The 18094-nt window shown below is 51.0% G+C and overlaps 7 protein-coding genes across 7 annotated transcripts; 5 read left to right on the top strand and 2 right to left on the bottom strand.

The window, feature by feature from the left end:
• Positions 1-202: 202 nt before the first annotated feature.
• M436DRAFT_48982 (uncharacterized protein) lies at positions 203-1927 on the top strand (the record flags this gene model as incomplete). The annotated part of the gene is made up of 3 exons (XM_013570641.1): positions 203-1388; positions 1453-1822; positions 1885-1927. The coding sequence occupies 3 exons, from the start codon at positions 203-205 to the stop codon at positions 1925-1927; spliced, it is 1599 nt and encodes a 532-aa protein (XP_013426095.1).
• Positions 1928-3398: 1471 nt separating this feature from the next.
• On the top strand, positions 3399-5953 carry M436DRAFT_73824 (ras GTPase activator; the record flags this gene model as incomplete). Its single annotated transcript, XM_013570968.1, has 6 exons — positions 3399-3540; positions 3590-3723; positions 3777-4025; positions 4086-4676; positions 4734-5742; positions 5793-5953. The coding sequence occupies 6 exons, from the start codon at positions 3399-3401 to the stop codon at positions 5951-5953; spliced, it is 2286 nt and encodes a 761-aa protein (XP_013426422.1).
• Positions 5954-6831: 878 nt separating this feature from the next.
• On the top strand, positions 6832-7446 carry M436DRAFT_49761 (uncharacterized protein; the record flags this gene model as incomplete). Its single annotated transcript, XM_013570803.1, has 4 exons — positions 6832-7060; positions 7113-7177; positions 7235-7277; positions 7331-7446. 4 exons carry the CDS (start codon positions 6832-6834, stop codon positions 7444-7446), a joined length of 453 nt encoding a protein of 150 aa, XP_013426257.1.
• A 776-nt stretch (positions 7447-8222) lies between these two features.
• M436DRAFT_83006 (uncharacterized protein) lies at positions 8223-8888 on the top strand (the record flags this gene model as incomplete). Its single annotated transcript, XM_013570967.1, has 1 exon — positions 8223-8888. One exon carries the CDS (start codon positions 8223-8225, stop codon positions 8886-8888), a length of 666 nt encoding a protein of 221 aa, XP_013426421.1.
• Positions 8889-9163: 275 nt separating this feature from the next.
• On the bottom strand, positions 9164-9933 carry M436DRAFT_49002 (uncharacterized protein; the record flags this gene model as incomplete). The annotated part of the gene is made up of 5 exons (XM_013570645.1): positions 9164-9319; positions 9376-9492; positions 9549-9596; positions 9653-9724; positions 9781-9933. The coding sequence occupies 5 exons, from the start codon at positions 9931-9933 to the stop codon at positions 9164-9166; spliced, it is 546 nt and encodes a 181-aa protein (XP_013426099.1).
• A 1374-nt stretch (positions 9934-11307) lies between these two features.
• Positions 11308-13350, top strand: M436DRAFT_49356 (cytochrome P450; the record flags this gene model as incomplete). Its single annotated transcript, XM_013570720.1, has 3 exons — positions 11308-11528; positions 11614-12185; positions 12239-13350. The coding sequence occupies 3 exons, from the start codon at positions 11308-11310 to the stop codon at positions 13348-13350; spliced, it is 1905 nt and encodes a 634-aa protein (XP_013426174.1).
• A 1794-nt stretch (positions 13351-15144) lies between these two features.
• M436DRAFT_49632 (apses-domain-containing protein) lies at positions 15145-17329 on the bottom strand (the record flags this gene model as incomplete). The annotated part of the gene is made up of 2 exons (XM_013570778.1): positions 15145-16651; positions 16716-17329. Coding segments are annotated over 2 exons (2121 nt in total), but the record flags the coding sequence as incomplete, so codon positions are not given.
• Positions 17330-18094: the final 765 nt, after the last annotated feature.

Raw genomic sequence — 18094 nt, 5'->3', positions numbered from 1 at the left:
AGTATCGCGTTCAGAATCCGAAGTATGGTCAGATATAGATGAAAGTGCTTCAGCCCTACAAAAAGAAGCTACCCCAGCACAAGACGAACGCGAAAACCAGCAGCAAGCTTTGCCAAATGTGCTACAGCGTGTGCCGTTCAAGGTCACAAAGGCTGGGAGACGCTTATCGAACACTACTACAGTCAACGGGGAACCAATGCTGATGAGGAGACATGGTCCTCGCAAAGTGCCTGGCGATGTCGGCCATTCCAAGAAGACTGTGGTGGACGAGACATCGCGTACGAATGCTTCATCAATACTTACTACGTCTTCTGAAGCTACAGGCGTGTCTGGGAGGCTTGGTGCGAGTGAGATGCCTCATAACCAAGAGCATCAGCAATCGTCTGCCGAAGCAAATGGAGCTAGCGAGCAATGGAGTTCTTCCTCGCCAAAGGCTTCCGAGAACGTGGAACGTCAGAGCCAACCATATCAACATGTCTTTCCAGCGCAATTGCAAGGTCCAATGACTCCAGAGAACGCTGGTAGACCACCGTTGTTGAAGACTGATGGCTCGGCTTCCTTGCCTTCACCTCTGTCTATGCGCTCAGTGTACGGTTCGCCTGAGGCCTCAAAATCTCCACAATCCCCTCCAACCATGCCTCCGCCTCAGAATAGTGGTTGGACTGGTCAGCAGAGCGAGGATGCCTGGAGTCAAGGAGCAGGTCGCCCTACACCTGCTCCAATCCGTTTGGGCGTATCGCTCTTCCAACAGCCTGGAGCTCAAGTTGCGCATTCTATGATCAACACGAGAGCAGTTCCATTGCCTCAGAGTCCTCGGTCCAATATCAGACTTGAGGATCAGATGGAAGCTCTTCGTGGACACATTGCATCTCAACAGAGACCCGTTGCCCCCAACTTCGGAGGTCCCATGTCAACACCAGGCCCATACTGGCCACAAATGTACCCTTCAACTCCACAAGCCCAACCAGCAACTTTCGCATACGACAACAATACAGCCATACGCTCCGTACGGCCACCTCAAGCCTCGATACCACCGCCAACTCCTCCAGCATCCGGCTTCCCAGATCTCAACAAGACCACTCTGGAAGGCTACGAACTTCTCGCCGCCAAATTGACAGATGGCAGCATCGGAGCACGACCCATGTACCGCAGTTTCGAGCACCTGCACCATCGTCTACTCCTCTATCTCCAAGACGAAATCTGCGAGTACGAAGAAGAACTTCGGAATCTAGATGAATGGATATCTCAAGTAAGCTTGGTTGTCTCTGAGGGCAAATCCAAGCCTGCTTCTCGACGCGCGGAAGCAAGAATTTTGCCGCAGGATAGTGAGTTGATGTTCAGAAGGAAATTTGTGTTGGGAGAGATTTTTGTGAAGTTGGAGAGATATCGTAAGTTCTGTTCTGTTTTTTTTTGTGTGGAGGGGGCAGTGTGGTAGCTGATCATGTGAGGCAGATCGTGCTGTGGAGGTTTATTGCAATGCCACCAAGGAGTTGCGTAGACCGCCAGAAGCAGAGATAAAACGATATCGTGAGTGGATGACTAGTCATCGACCTGTCGACATGGCAGAAGCGAGTTTTCTCAAGCACGACAAAGACCTATTCGTGCTTGAACGCAGAAGAATTGAGACGCCAGCGATGACAGCAGTGACAGCCGGTCTGCCCGTACTGCTACTCTTACCGTTTCTGGCTTTTGCAGTGATGCCTAGCTTTCTTTGCCGTGTTCTTGCCATTGTTGTGTGCAGTATGGGGCTCTGGATACTTTGCTCTATCATGGATATAAGGCATGTCTTGACCGCACGCGAATGGATCTTTTCTGCAGGCATGTAAGTTGTAACGGAGATCATGGTCACGTCAAACACAACAGGCTGATTTGATGTCCATTCAGATATGTAGCATTCATGACACTAATCGCTGCTGTACCTCGTTGATCTCATACAAGTGGCTGGAGTCCGGAGAGGGACAGCATTGACAAACACGGATCTCGCAGGATTTGTGGAGGGTAGCGGCAAATCAGGATGGACGGATTTGGGCGTTTCAGGTGGGCGCTAGCCAAAGTGTTTCAAGAGGAGAGTTTTGAGAAATGCCGGATGCGCGACTCTCTACCGCGCGCACCGACTCCTTCTCCAGAGAAGTGGAACTGGTTGAGACACGGGTTTTTCTTTTCTTTCCACAGTTCCGCAGATCTTTTTTGAAAAGAGAGTCGCAATCTTGGAAAACGAATCAGAAGAATGGGCGGCTGTGGTTGCATGGTGGCATCAGGGGCTTTTTGCATCGCGCGACCCTGATCAGCACACGTTGCAGGCACGATCTGCGAGCCGCATAGAAGACGGCTTGGTGGAGCACAGAAGAAGCAACAGAGTGACTGAGTCAGATCAAGATGTGTATGGTATCAAAGACGTGGGCCAAGTCGCTGGATATTGCGAGCGACCAAGAGGCGGCTCCTGTAACCGCAGAGTACATGAACTAGCATCCATGTCGTGCAACCTGAGTATATTGAGGCGCAGGGTTAGAAGATGTGCAGGTTCAATGTTGCAGGCACAAGACGGCAGTGGCTTTTGGTGAGAAAAGTGGTGGCCATTGGGGTTTGTCTGGACTTTGTAACGATTCACTGCGAGGAAGACGTTGGCATGAATTTGTGGTCGGCCAGCAGCTAGGGCGTTACAGTGCCGCGGCGCTGTTGCAGGCTGGAATGATTTTGCGCAAGACAGTCCAGAGATTAAGGTTGCTCCCAGGCTGGTGGCAGCAAAGGGGGGGGCCCATACAAAGAGTCAGGGTGGTGCGTGACGGCGGGGGGCGCGCGAGACCTGTCAGACAGTGGTTCAAAGAAAGCATCCGAGCTGCCACTCATCAGCTCCTACATTCCTTTGCTTCATTTTGTTCTCCTTTACGACACTAGATCAGCCGAGACCGTGGAATGCCAATCTGATTGTTTGACGGTTGATTGCAGCGCGCAATAAAGCAACTTTGGTTTGCGAGAATATAGTAATCAAGCGTACCGGAAGCCCGAGCAACCCAAGCCCAGCCGATCCGCGCCCAAACGAAGCAATTGTCACCCTCGACTCGCTTTCTCCCAGTCCACCAGCACGCGATACGTCCGGAGCGGACTGCCGCAGTGTCGCTGCATTCGACTCGTTCTGCTAGATCCTCGCACTCGCAAATCGTCGCTCTCTACTCGCCTCGTATCCACTTTCCTTCATTGCCCGGCGCTGCTAGAAAGACGAGGGCTTCGAGACATCATCAACAAAGAGGGCCCCAGATAATAGCGCTGCCGATCGTATCGACGCCCGTTCCCCTTGTTAAACGACCACGACCGAACCGACTGCCATCCAATTCATGTCGGTTGCAACTCTGCATGCGCCGTCGCGGGCTTCTACATCGTCGTCTTCATCCTACTTGCCCATGGTCGGCCGACAGAACACGCGCTCCTCTCACGATGGAGCAAGGTCAACGCGCACCTCGAAGCGCTATTCCATGACGGCTTTGTACCTGTCTATGAATGCCAACCCGCGCGAACTCGAGATTGAAGATGATCTTGCCCGCGGTATGTCCTACCATCAATGTCTTCTGGTAGCTCGCTGACGGCCATACAGCCCAAAAAGTGCTTCGTGACCTCAAATCGAGGATTTCGTCCCAGTCCAAGAAGAACTTTGTGTTGGAGAAGGATGTGCGATACCTCGACTCGAGAATTGCATTGCTTGTGCAGAACCGCATGGCTTTGGAAGAGGTGCGTCTAGAAGCCTGTTACACTCTCTCGAGCCCCGGCTGACCCCAAGACAGCGCAACGAAGTCGCCGACCACCTTGACGAATCCGATGAACTGACCGAGGGTGCATTTCCCAACGACGACAAGACGCAAAAATACGGCAATCTGTTGTTCCTACTACAGTCCGAACCGAAACACATCGCCCACCTGTGTCGTTTAGTCACGCTAGCCGAAATCGACCAGTTGCTACAGACAGTCATGTTCACCATCTACGGAAACCAGTACGAGAGCCGCGAAGAGCACTTGCTGCTCACCATGTTCCAGGTCAGTCTGCACCAATTCTGACTCGCTCGAAAAATATCGTCTAACCCATTCATTCTACAGTCTGTCCTGACGTACCAATTCGACAACACGCCCGATTATTCCTCTCTTCTTCGTGCCAATACGCCCGTTTCCCGCATGATGACTACGTACACACGCAGAGGTCCTGGTCAAGGTTACTTGAAGACGGTGCTGTCCGAACAAATCAACTACGTTACCAGCAAGCTGCGCGATGTCGACCTCGAGATCAACCCGCTCAAAGTATACGAGACGATGATGGCCGAGCGTGCTTCTGTCCGCGGTTCTACTTCGAGTCTGCCCCCTGGTGGCATCACTGCCGAAGAGGCCGCTGTGAACCCCCAGGTCCAAGCCATCATCAGCCGCAGGGTCGGTCAATTGATCCAGCTTGCCAACTACTTCCTCGACACGATCGTCAATGGAATGGACGAAACACCATATGGTATTCGATGGATATGCAAGCAGATTAGGAGTCTCTCGAGGAGAAAATACCCGGATGCCCAGGACCAGACAATCTGTACCTTGATCGGCGGTTTCTTCTTCCTGCGTTTCATCAACCCCGCCATAGTCACTCCCAGGTCGTATATGCTTATTGAGCAGAACCCTGCTGAGAACCCCAAGCGCACTCTTACTCTGGTACGTCTGCACGACCTTCAAGCTCTCAATGCAGCATACTGACTTCCTACTCTCCAGGTCGCAAAAATGCTTCAAAACCTGGCTAACAAGCCCTCTTACGCCAAAGAACCGTACATGGCCGTGCTTCAGCCTTTCATTCAGCAAAACAAAGAGCGCATGAATAAGTTTCTGCTCGATTTGTGCGAGGTCCAAGACTTCTACGAAACACTCGAAATGGACAACTACGTCGCTCTCTCCAAGAAAGATCTCGAACTGCCTATATCGCTCAACGAAGTTTACGCTATGCACGCACTTCTCGAGAAACACACTCAGGAGTTGGTGGTTAGAGACGAGGGCTCACACCTGAAGATTCTCTTGCAAGATCTGGGTCCAGCACCAGCACAACTACCGAGGAAAGAGAACCGTGCCATCAACCTCCCACTGTACAGCAAGTGGGAGACGGCACTCGACGACTTGACGGCCGCACTCGACATTACTCAAGAGGAGGTCTTCTTTATGGAAGCCAAATCGACATTCGTCATGATTCTGCGCTCTCTGCCTGCGAATGCCGTGGTTGCTCGACGACCGCTTCGTCTTGACAGAGTCGCTGAAGCAGCTGCCACTACAAAGAACGACTCGGTCATGGTGCGCAAGGGTATCCGTAGCATGGAGCTACTAAGCCAGTTGAACGATATGGGCGCAATCGACAAAGCGGACAACTACGCCTCCCTCCGCGACGAAGTTGAACAAGAACTGAACCACCTTGGCTCATTGAAAGAGAAGGTCTTGACTGAGAGCCAAAAGCTCGAAGAAGTATACCAGACGATCCGGGACCACAACGCATACCTTGTCGGGCAGCTCGAGACTTACAAGTCGTATCTTCACAATGTCAGAGGACAGTCCGAAGGAACGACCAAGCGAGTGCAGAACCAAAAAGTGCTCGGGCCGTACAAGTTCACGCACGCACAGCTGGAGAAAGAAGGCGTCATTCAGAAGAGTAATGTGCCGCCGAATCGACAAGCGAACATCTACTTCAACATGACCAGCCCAAGTCCGGGAACATTTATCATCTCTCTGCACTACAAAGGTAAGTCACCGTCAAGTGAGCTAGCTATTCAAAGATTAACGAATCCTCAGGTCGTAATCGCGGATTGCTGGAACTTGACCTGAAGCTCGACGACTTGCTCGAGATGCAAAAAGACAGCCAAGAAGATCTCGATCTCGAGTATGTGCAGTTCAACGTGTCGAAGCTGCTCGTCCATCTCAACAAGAAGTTCGCACGGAAGCGAGGCTGGTAGATGCAGTCGTCGATTCTATTCGTCTTCTAAAGCTAATCTGATCATGATGGAAGAAAACCCACAACAACGATATAGGTGTCCGAATGGCTTCTCGTAACAAGACATGAAAGGGATGTTGAGGCGCAAATCTAGGGACGGGGGATGGATGCGATGATTCTTTTTTCTTCTCTTTTCCTTTTTTTTTCTTTTTCTCTTGCTTCGAGTGCGTTTTTGGATTCTGAGATACCCTTTTTCTCTCTTTTCATCAAGAGAAGTAATGGAGGAGCAGTGGAGGCAGGTGGCAGAGGAGGAGAGTGCGAGACATGCGTGTTTGCATACTCGCAGCATACCTTACTTCTCATCAGGGGTCGCTAAGGAAGAGCGAGCAGGCAGTGGAAGAAAGACTATCAGTGTCTCTTTCCGCTGGGCCTGAGGGATTCTGATTCCGATTCTTAGCGAGAGCAGTAAACCGGGCGGGTTCCTGGTGGTTCTTTTATATTCATCTTCATGGCATTTTCGTTCTTGCTTTTGCCATTCAGAGAGTTTCGAGATATCTAGTATGCGAATCTAGAGATGTGCACGGGATTGATGCAAGTAGGTTACGGTATGATGCATTATGGTGAAACGTCCCTGAGTCACATGGGCGGGGGTGGGCCATGGCATCACGCATAGGTCGGAGATAGTCGCTCCCGTATCTGTCCTAGGTACCATCCGACTCACCTCGAAGCCTCTCTTCGACTCGTCCTTTGTCGCTATTCCTGTGATTCATCGAGTTTGCACTTTCACACTCTTGCGTGTTGTATCGTCTCTTTGTTACTCTTCTTCTTTCACCAAGTTGGACTTCCATCCCATACCGCATCATCACCAACGCACATCTCTCTCCCGAGACAGATAACAACATGTCGTCGTCGATAGCGATCCCCAAACGCAAGCAGGCTGTGTTCAGTGGCTCTGGCTTTGCTTCTGCGTCGTCGTCGTCTTCAGCTTCTCCTCATCCCAGCTGGGCCAACAGTGCTGCCTCTCCTTCATTCTCACCTTCGTCTCTGGCTTCGTCGTCTGCATCGCTATCCTCGTCGTCGACTCCATCGTCAATGGCCCGCTATGCCGAGAGGAGACCTTCACTGCTTGGTATGTTTCGAGTCACGCTGCTCGAGTCGAGCGTCACTGATGAGGTCTATAGGTGACTCGCTGTCCAAGTCCGAGTACACTGTCGTCAACATTGGCGGACCTGAGCACCCTCGTTTGGTGAGTAACATCAAGGTGATTTCTCCAGTCTTGGATCAATACTGACAAGCGTCACAGATCACATGTATCAAAACCTCTCAAGGCTTCGACTGGAACCAGGGTATGTGACGTTATCTTCCATGTACTCATATCAGGTCTAACGCTTAAACACAGACATCTTCCTCCCTTCCTACCTCGACTACGACTCGTCAGACCTCGAGCACAGACCCGATCCCGTGCAGGAAATCATTCTCACCGATGAGGAGGCTGCAGCCATCCTTCCCAAGTAACAGGCATGCCCGACAAACTCAAGACGGAGTTACCGAGAAACATGATGACGATTGATAATGCAAACACGGAGTTTTGACTGTTGACAAGGCGAACGGGGGTACACATATGGGACATTGGGGCTTTGGTTCTTCTTCTAATTTACATGATTATGGCGTTGAGGATTGGCAGGGCGGCTCAGGTATACAAGGCTAGGAAGTCATCGACGACGGGATATCAATCCCAAGCACAGCGGACGAACGGAACATCGGCGATTCAGACAAGAGAAGTAGTCTATAGATTCAGGTCCTTGAAATGCGTTTCCTACATACTGTTCATCGTCCCCTGTTTCTCTGTGACTCGATGACTCGAAGAGTGTTATCTTGCCATATGCCGAGGTGGGAGTCATCCGAGTACCATGATGGCCTCTGCTATCTCGGCGATAAGGGAGCCTCGATAAGCAAACTCCCAGTTCCCCCGCGCTGATGTTTAGCGTCTTGGCACATGGGCTCCACAAACAATCGCCGTCACTTTTGCGAAAAGCAGTAAACAAGCCAGTTCAAGAAAGATACACCTTTTGCTCGCGCGTCCATTACCACAACTACAGCATTTTCAACGCATACAATCCACACAACCGTCATCGACGTATCCACCAATATCGTCTCCCTCAACCACACCATCTACCATCAACCCTGCTCCACCCAATCATTCTCCGCGAGCCGCGCCGCAGAACAAGACCACAATCCCACCTCCACTCTCTTCAGCCTTCTCTCTCTCTCCGCTCTACCGCAAAAAAACAATGGAAACCACCCACCGCAAAATCGAACTCCAATCCCCCCTCGACCTCCTCTACCTCCAATCCAACGCCTCCTCTCTCCTCCGCGCAAAACTAGACCTGCACTTTCCACCCTCGGCCGCTCCCCCCTCAGCCTCTGACGACATTCTGAAATCCCGTGTCCAAGACCTCTGCAACTCCTACTTGACTCGAGTCTTTTCCTCCGCCAAAGAAAACCTGAGCATCAATGGACTGGAAAACAAACAAATGGATGAAGCAATCACAGCAGCGGAAAAGGGCGAAGAAGAACAGGAAGCCTATGATGGAAAACTAGGGTTGAAGTTGCGGGAGTTGTCGGGCAAGATTGAAGCGCTGAACTTGCAGCTTGCGATGATGAGGAGGGAGGCGCCTGCTAGAGCGGCCGCTGCTTATGCTGCTGGATTGCAAGATGATGATGTTGCTTTCACTCAATCGAGGACTGCAGCAGAGCAGGAAGTAAGCAAGAGGATACAAGAGGAGCAGGATTTGTGTGGGGTCAAGGGTGTTAGGGATTGGGATGAGTGCGAGAGGAATTGGAGGATTGCTACTGAAGGGTTGGTGGGCGTTAAAGAGGGGATTGGAGCTACGAGTGCGCGGTTGGTGCAGGCGAGGGATGTGGTCGAGTATTTGGATCAGAAGGGTGGGAAGTGAGAGGGAGACTTCTTTTCTTTTGCTCCACTGGCGTGGCGTGGATTGGAACTTCCAAAGATGGCGACGGTTTCGCTGGACTTTTTTTCTTCTTGGGCGGATATACCCCTTTATGACAGGTTTTGATTGTTTTTTTTTCTATTTCAGCAACATCGTTTGTCCTCTGTTCCACTCGTGAGTTCAGAGATGCAAAAATTCGGGTGCCAAGATGAAAGTTTTCGAGGTTGTATCGACAAGCTAATACCACCGCTTCCCAGGCTTCTACAGACGGACGCAGATCAACCTGACCAGCTCAAAGTCTCCCTCTTGCCTGGATAGTTCTGATTGTTGGCCCATGAACTCTGTGCTCTGACAATGGCACTGCTGGTCGTCAAGGTACGAATGGTACTGTTTCTCTGGATCAAGTTTTCCGAAGCGAGGTCGTGACCATATGTCTGCTCTGGACATCAGTTTCGCTCTGATGAACAATAAGCTTACGGTAGAAACTTACGGAGACAGCAGAAGATAGATTCTGCAGAGACTGGTACACTGGAAGGTTCAGTTCCGAGTGGAAGAGACGACCGCGGCGTTGAACTGTATCAGCGAGATAGAGCATTGAGTTGACATACTGCAGTGGTCAGCTTGTCCTCGTTGACGGCTTCTCAAAGTGAACATGTGCCATACGTTGAAGTAGGCATCGTTCAAGGTGACATTTGCGGTGCCCGGAGAGGACTGCAAAATGTCAACAAAGCTCCCAATGATGAATTGAGGCTCGAGACAATACGCACAACATTCGACATCACCATCGAATCTGCACTTTGAATAGCGACGGCGACTTTCGAGACCAGATCCGACGTGTTCTAACAACAAGCATTAGTCTGGCATCTGCACATCAACCCTTTGCATCACCGCTCACGAGATAAGCAGTCCCGTTCAACGAAGCAAAGACAGTATCCGCCGTGTTGGAAGCGAGGCCCTGCAACTGAATTGCATCTGTAACAGCATCGGCACGGACAAACGAAGACAATGCGTAGACGATCAAGATAAAATTGACGAGGAAGAGCTGCATAGTCTGTAACAGGGCAAAGGATATCGGAAGTGTGGTTGTGATGATCTTCAGCAGGTATTTGGTTCGTATGCAGGGTTCGTTTGCAGGTACGAGGTCTTTGCTGGCTCTTCGGTTACGGGATTGATGGAATGCTGAGTTTCAGGTGTTTCTAGAAAGAGATAGGATGATGAGAATGAGTGTTGAAGATGAGCAGGATGCTAGTGCAGGATGGCGATACGGACGAAAGATAGGGAAGAAGGATTCTCAGCTTCAGCTTGGCCATCAGCTTTACGATAAGACTGGAAGGAAGGCACGTTGCAGATACGATGCGAAGAGGCTTCCGCGAGATGGTTCCATGCGTCGCTTCCTCAGCTGCAGCATACTGATGCTGGTCGCCATAGTTTAGGGCACAGTTATCCTACCAGAACCGAGTTTCGGGAAATACTGTGGATCAAGCTACATGATTCTAGTGATGAGTTTGTCTTGTGTGATCATGCGCCTTCAAAGACACCGATCTAGTTTGATAGACAAGTGTAAGTTCCAGGGCGGTGTACCGACAAGTGAATCACGCGAGAACGTGCGGGTCCAGTGCATCCTCTATCGGAGTCTATGCGGCTACACGTCCGTTAGATATCTGGTCGTCTGCGATATCTGGTTGATCGTACGGTCGACTCTTGGGGCACAGGAAGCTCTCGAACGTCGCTTGCAAATGATCTTCCTCGAACTGCATCCAAGCGAGATCTGATCAACACACGCCTATTTACGCGAAGTGGATTTTGCGGTATCTGGTTCGTGGAGATCCCAGTCACCAAGACCCATCCTGGCTGTAATACGAAAGGTCATTCGACGAGAGGGCGAGCGCATCCTATTTATTTTGCAGCCAAGCGAGCATTGTCAAGCTTTTGCTGCATGACATGGGCATCTGCGGCGGCCGAGATGCAGATTGCTAGAAGGTTTCTCCCAAGAGTGCCGGCTTCCGAGGCTGCATGGCGGCTGGCTCTTTGCTCCCAACTTTCTTTGCTAGACCGCATCAACGGTCGATGCATGCGTCCTTGCCGCGTCTCTGTCGGCTGTCGAGTCTTGAAACAATGTATATATCTGCTTCCTTCGCCCTCACTGTGCTTTCTGGGCAGCTGAAGCACTGCTCGTATCTTCTTGGTCCTTTTTGCTTTTAGCGTTTCACCCCATTCCCCGGATCAGCTCCCACCCGTTGCTCGGTTATCGTACATCGTTTGAGCACATGTACGACATCATCAGGGAAAGTTCAGAGAGAAAGTAACGAAGGAGCCAACGCCTTCAGGTGTTCAATTCACTTGGCGTAAGAAGAGGATTAAAGACGTCGCAGCTTCCTGCCCTTTGCCCACTTGCGCGACATCAAAAGAACTGTCTCCCATCATGATACCATTTGTGTGGTTGGCATTCGCCTCTGCAATTAGTGTCTACATCTTCAACTACTACCGCTGCTTCACCCGCAACCTCGCCGCAGCCAAACAATCGGGCTTGCCCTATGTCGTAGCACCAGTCTATGGATTCAATCGATTCTGGCTCGTGACGCACAAGCTCTGGATCCCGTTTCTCGAGAAGCTCCCCAAATCCTGGACAGATCCATGGTTACAGTACGTCTCCGCATTTCGAGGTCGCACTACAGCTGTGGCACACCCGTCAATCCGACACAGGAATTGAAAGCTGACCGAAGTCCAGGTTCTTGGATCCTGAATGGACATGGTTGAAGAGACACGAGCCCTTCAAGGCCATCGGAAGTGACATTTTCCTCGTGTGCTCGCCTGGTAGAAACTCGGTGTTTGTTGCCGACCCAGAGGCAACCACACAGATTACTACCCGACGCAATGACTTTCCCAAGCCAATTGAGATTTATGGCTCTGTGGATTTGTTCGGTAAGAACGTGGTTAGTACAGAGGGCTCGATATGGCGCCACCATCGCAAGATCACTTCTCCTCCATTCACCGAGAAGAACAATCATCTTGTGTGGCAGGAGAGTTTACATCAGGCGCAAAGTATGATGGCTTCTTTCCTTGACAAGAATGCCGAGAAGGGCACTGTTTCTGATATCGCTGCTGCCACTATGCGTTTGAGTCTGCATGTCATCAGTCGTGCTGGTTTCGGCAGACGTCTGCTGTGGCCGCACGAAGAACTCAAGGAGAATGGACAAGCCGGTGTCGTACCTGAAGGTCACACTATGACTTATAAGGACGCACTGAGCACATTGTTGGAGAACATCATTGCTGTGATGCTTCTCCCGAAATGGTTCCTTGGTAGGTCTCCAGGTCACAGCAATACAAGTGCAAAAACTGACAGAGATGCAAAGCAAATTCCCCAATCAAGGCCAACAAAATCGCCTATGAATCATTCACCGAGTGGGGCAAGTATATGCGAGAAATGTATCAAGACAAAAAGGCGGAGATCAGAGCAGGTGGAAAGCAGGAAGAAGGCATGGATCTCATGGGAGCTCTTGTGAGCGGAGCAGGCATCAAAGCAAACCAAGATCCAGAAAAGGCCGACACACAACTTCTCACCGACAGCGAGATCTTGGGCAATGCCTTCGTATTCATCCTGGCTGGCCACGAGACTGCAGCAAATACGCTTCATTTCGCCATGTTGTACCTGGCCATGAACTGGTCCACCCAAGAAATGCTCCAAAAAGACCTGGATGAAATCTTTGGCGACAGGACGATCGACCAATGGAACTACGATCAAGATGTACCGAAACTTTTCGGCGGTATGTGCGGCGCCGTCATGAACGAGGAACTCCGTTTGATTCCACCCGTCGTCGGTATTCCTAAATGCACCCTCAAGGACTCACCACAACCACTGAATATCGGTGGCCGCCGTGTGATCATACCTCAGGGCGCCGCAATCAATCTGATCACAGTTGCATCCCACCGCAACCCCAAGTACTGGCCCACTCTCTGTGGTCCTAACGCCTCACCAGCCGAAATCGAAAAAGATCTCGCAAGCTGGAAACCTCAACGTTGGATCTTGGACCCCTCGAAATCAAGCTCGTCAGCAGCAAAGCAACAAGACACCCAACATTCTGACTCTGAAGAAGACATTGGCGGCCCCCAATCCTCAGATACATCTTCTCACCTCTTCAACCCCGAACGAGGCGCTTTCATCCCCTTTTCCGAAGGCTACCGCGCATGTCTGGGTCGCCGATTTGCTCAAGTCGAAGTCTTGGCTGTCCTAGCAGCCATCTTCCGCGATTACAGTGTAGAGCTGGACTTGGACAAGTTTGCCAGTGAAGACGAACTTGCGGGTATGGATGACGTGCTGAAAAGACAGACGTGGGACAAGGCTAGGGATACAGCGGAAGGTTTACTCAAGCATGGCATGATGACTATCATCACCATTCAGATGCGCGCAGGCAAGGTGCCTGTCAAGTTTACAAAGAGGGGCAGTGAGAAGTACAAGTACAACTGAGCGAAGGTGTAAGGGTAGCAACGTCAGTCATACACCTCTGTGCTTACATCCTCGGATACGACTTTTCAAGTACATCTCCTGATCTCCAAAGCAAAAAGAAGTTCCGATCTTGGAAAAAGTGCATTTATGGATTTCGTGAAGGCCAAACCGAGCGCGCATCAGAAGTTCGTCCTTGTCAGTGGTCGGGGGTACAACCCTGTCTCAAACCTGTACCATCGACTGCACCGCGCCAACAAGGGTATACCGTCTTATCATCTCTTGTAGTATGTTTAAAGTGTCGTTTGTAGTTGATCCAGTAGGTCTTACATAGCTTGATCGCGCTGTGGTAGCCAACATGTGCGATTTTCGGTATCGAATGTTCTATCCAACATGTCCAGCACGAATTCCACCAGCGCTAACATTTCGTTCTAACAAATCCATGCTTCACACTCAAAGGTCACCAATACCCTGCTGTTTTCAGGTAACTTGCATGACCGAGAGAGCGCAACTCCCACAAAGAACAAGAAGGTATATTTGAGCGTGCACAACGAATGCTCATGCAAAGCAACAAGCTGGAAGGAAAAAGCAGAAAAAAAAACAATAATATCAAAACCCCAGCCTTCCGAAGATACCACACCAAAAAAAGAAAAAACAACGGATGCTCAACGACCAAAAAACCAAAACGTCCAACCCAAACCTTTTTCCACACAAGACGTGGAGAACCGAACTAGAGAAGCCATCCGAGACAAAACCTACTAGCACAGCTTATGCCAAAAACCATCTATATACCAATCCGAAGTAGCCACCACTCAATCCAAGTCCTCCATCTCCATCTCCCTCCTCACATGCCTGATATCGGCTCAAACCAGCAGAAAAAAAAAAGAGATCCGTCCCTTGTAAGATTCGAACTCACGCCTCTCCCACTCCGACGAGCCAAAGAAGCCAAGTGAAGAGAGGATTCAGTGCGCCCGCCTTACTCTGCTTGTGTTTGCAAGACATTAGGTATGGGAACGTGCTAATACCACCGCACTAAAGGGGCTGAGAAAGTTACTTTTGATGGTGGAGCTGGTGACTTGTATAGGGAGGTGGAAGAGTGAAGGTAAGGAGAAGGAAGAGGAGTGAAAGAGGAGAGGAGAATGAAAAAAGTTGAGATGGCGAAAGAAAGAAAAAGTGAAGGTAATGGAGAGACGACACGGAAGGCGATACGAAGAGCGAGGAAAGAAGGAAGAAGGATCCGCGTTTCGTTTTCATCGAGAACACAAGGAAGTGACACTTTTGTTTTGAGAGACAGAGAAAGAGCGAGAGAGTGTGTTGTTCATTACAAGAGAGAGATAGACCCAAGTTCCGTTTTTATTTCCCTCCTTTCTTGCTTCCACACCATCATCTTCCATCTTTCCACACCATAGACAGCGCCCTTCTTTTTGTGTATAAGGCATGCTATTCATTCATCATCAACCCCCTAGGAAGAGCCAAGAGGAAACAAAACAAACAAAAGCGAAAATGCAACGCATAAAGTAAAACACTTATGAAAACAGGAAAAGAAAAAGAGACAAAAACAATGTTCTGCAAATCCAAACAACAAAGGGAGACCGGTTATGCTGTCTGTTAGATCCCCCGTCCCGCTTTATGAAATGAAACATCATTCATCATAAAGTTATTTGTTCGTCATCATGGTTGTCGTTATTGAGAGTCAAGGAAAAAAGGGGAAAAAAAGGAAACAGCGCAAGACAGCCGAAGAAGAAAAGTTTTACCAAGACACCATAAGGGAAAGGCGAAAAGATGCAGCTGAAATGAACAGATGGATCAAATCGCGCTTTATCGGTGTGCGGCAAGGACAGAGCGAGGGCGCCCGATTCCTGCGCTGCCTTCGCGTACTGTCTTTCTTCGCTTGAGGCCGTCCGAGTCGTCGTTGTTGTAGCGATCGTCGACATCATCATCACGCATGCGCTTCTGCATACCGTTCACGGCTTGGTATCCTTGAGATCCGTAGGCATGGTTGGCTTGTCCGTACATCTCAGAGCCGTTGGGAGCGCGATTGTCGCTCATGACACTGAACAAGTTGGACTGGATGTGCTGAGAGCGCTGAGGCGTGGTGTATCCAGCGTGGTAGTTGTTGGTAGTACGAGGAGTAGCACCGCCGGAAGCCTTGTGATGAGGCGAGCCGGTCATGTCCGAGGACATGTGCGTCTGATCGCTGTGCAAGGAAGCAGTCGTAGCAGGTGTGGCGTAAGCATATGAAGCACGGTTTCCACCATAAGGTCCAGAAGCGTGTGTGTACTCGCCTTCGTGCTCACCTTGAGCATCGTCGTGGGCGCCAGAGTGGTTGGCGTAAGCATCCTGGGGCTTCTGGTCGACCGAGTGATCGGCCTCTGCGCCAGCACGAGCCGGAGGAGCCATTTCATTCTTAATGTAAGGGCTGGGCTGGAGCTGACCATAACGAGGACCGTACTGAGAGGATTGCGAAGACGCCGAATACAACGGACGACCATTGTCGTATGCTTGACTGGTCTGGTAAGGGGGCATGCTGTGCATAGCGCTTCCAGGAGGAGTGGTTGCAGGAGTGGTGGGTACGGATCTGTTGTTCATGTTGGTATCGATGGCCAAAGGCTGTTGCGAGGGCTGTTGCTGCTGCATAGTTGAAGGTGGTTGAGCGCTCCACTGGTAAGAAGCTTCCGAGCCGACGCCCATCATGCTGGATGCGCTGGTAGGAGGAGTGGGGAAAGTGTGAGCTCTGTCCAAGTTGGGTCTTCCAGCATTAGGAGCAAGCGCATGCGGCGGTTGAGGCATGGCCATCGAGTGAGCGTGAGGCATGGCAGGAGGCTGGCTTACGGGCCCTCTCATGTACTCATCAGGACGTCTGCGCTCACCCGGAACCAAAGAAGTAGCACCACCGATAGTGCGGCTAGCGTTGTTAGAAGGGTGGTAAAGCAGAGCCCCGATGTTGTGCACGAAAAGGGGGTAGAGTTTTTCGGTGATCTTCTCCTTGTTGGCGAACTCGAGAGCGCGGTCAAAGGGAATCCACACTCCCTTGAGGTGCATAGGGCCAATCTTGACCACGTGTCTGTTCTTCTCGCTCTTGAGAATACCGTCACGACGACCGCGCGTCATACCAGCCACATTGAGCAATTTTGTTCCGTTGATCATGTGGTTGTCTTCGCGTCTAGCCACGCAGATACCGTTTGCCTCGACTTGGAAGCAGAGGCTTCCCTCGTCTTCCCAGAGAGTGGCAGTCACTCTGGGCTTCATACCAGGAGGCGCAATCTGTCCTGTGATGTCAAATGTCGCGCTAGAGTATTGACCCTGCGCAGATTGAGGCGATACGCTGTTCGCAAGTGCTGTAGATTGTGTTAGCGACGGTTCGAAAAGACATCACTTCTGCGCGCAACTTACTGGGAAGGGGAAGTTGCGATTGAGGAACCATTTGAGAGCCCAACCCACCTGCCGAGGCGTGGTGCAGAGGAGCGAGGCCATTGGTGTAGTATTGGGAGTAGGTCGAAGGTGATGAACCGTAAGGGTGAGACTGGGGTTGGTGGTAGCTGGCGTAATGGCCGAGGCCTGGCGGGGGAGCCGAAGAAGGGATACTACTAGACATGTGACTTTGACTCACGTCCATGTAAGGCTGAGTTTGATTCATGCTGATACAAGAAATGCTGTTCTGATCGTAACTCGTGATAGGAACGGATTGGCCGTGTAGTCCGGACTGAACACTATCTCTGCGATAGGCGGGGGTCTGGTCAGGAGAGGGTGTCTTGAGGCCGGTGCTGTAGGCGCCGTGGAAGGAGGACGAGTATGAGGTGGCTGTGTCGGTACCGCAGATGGGTTCTGCTGAAGTGATAGAGCTTCCTCTTGGTGAAGAACCCACAGACGTGAAGGTCTGGAGTTGGGAGAGGGCAGGCAAACGCTCAGCGGTGGACGTGGCTTGCAAGACGTTGGCTGGTTGATACCACTGGTCTTCGAACCCGCGCGCTTGGACGTGAGAGATGGACGGTAGAGCCAGTTTGTCTATTGTTGACGACGAAGATGCTGCTCAAAGGAAGCACCTCCGGTTAATCCTTGGTGGATTAGGATGAAGCGAGTGTGGGGTGGTTACGAAGGAACCACGAGAGCCGGCGAGACAGAATCCAACACGTCAATTGAGAGTCGACTGGATCAATGAGACCTCGAAGCTAAACAAAGCAGTCGCGAACAGGTCGTGATGGGACTTAATTCGATGCAAGACGCGTGCGCGAGTTGATGATCAGAGTGCGCCGGTCGTTGATATCGTGAGAGGTCGAAGCTTGAGTTCAGGCACGTCGGGTGAACAGACGACGAGCAAGTAGTACGGCGAGAGGGCAGTCGCAGACAGGCACTAATCAAACGTCTATAGCTTGTGGAGTGCAGAAAGCAAGAAGCAGCAGCAGCAGCAGCAGCAAGATACTTTTGCAGCGAGGATGCACAAAAAAATGTGTGTCAAAACAGATAAATTGTCCTTGAATGGTCGTAAAAAGGTCGTGTCGTAGCAGTTCGTAGGTCGTGGATGGACAGAAACAGGCTGCAGGGCGACGGGACGGGTTAGCGACTATGTGTGGGATGATGTGAGTGTGGTAGTGTGTGGTGGAGGAGGTTGAGGTAAGGCAAGGTAAAAGCATGCAGGTGCATCGGCAACGGACAAGCAGCAGATAGAAGTAGCTGGAGACACACACACCTCGTAGTTGGCCTAGCTGCAGGAGTGCATGAAAGACGAACGCGAACGAGAAAAAGGGCGTGGAGCAGCCCTCAGATAGAT

Source organism: Aureobasidium namibiae (genome assembly GCF_000721765.1).
Source record: "Aureobasidium namibiae CBS 147.97 unplaced genomic scaffold scaffold_11, whole genome shotgun sequence".
Taxonomy (NCBI): Eukaryota; Fungi; Ascomycota; class Dothideomycetes; order Dothideales; family Saccotheciaceae; genus Aureobasidium; species Aureobasidium namibiae.
The sequence above is the reverse complement of the archived record's forward strand: the minus strand, read 5'-3'. Positions and strand labels throughout refer to the sequence as shown.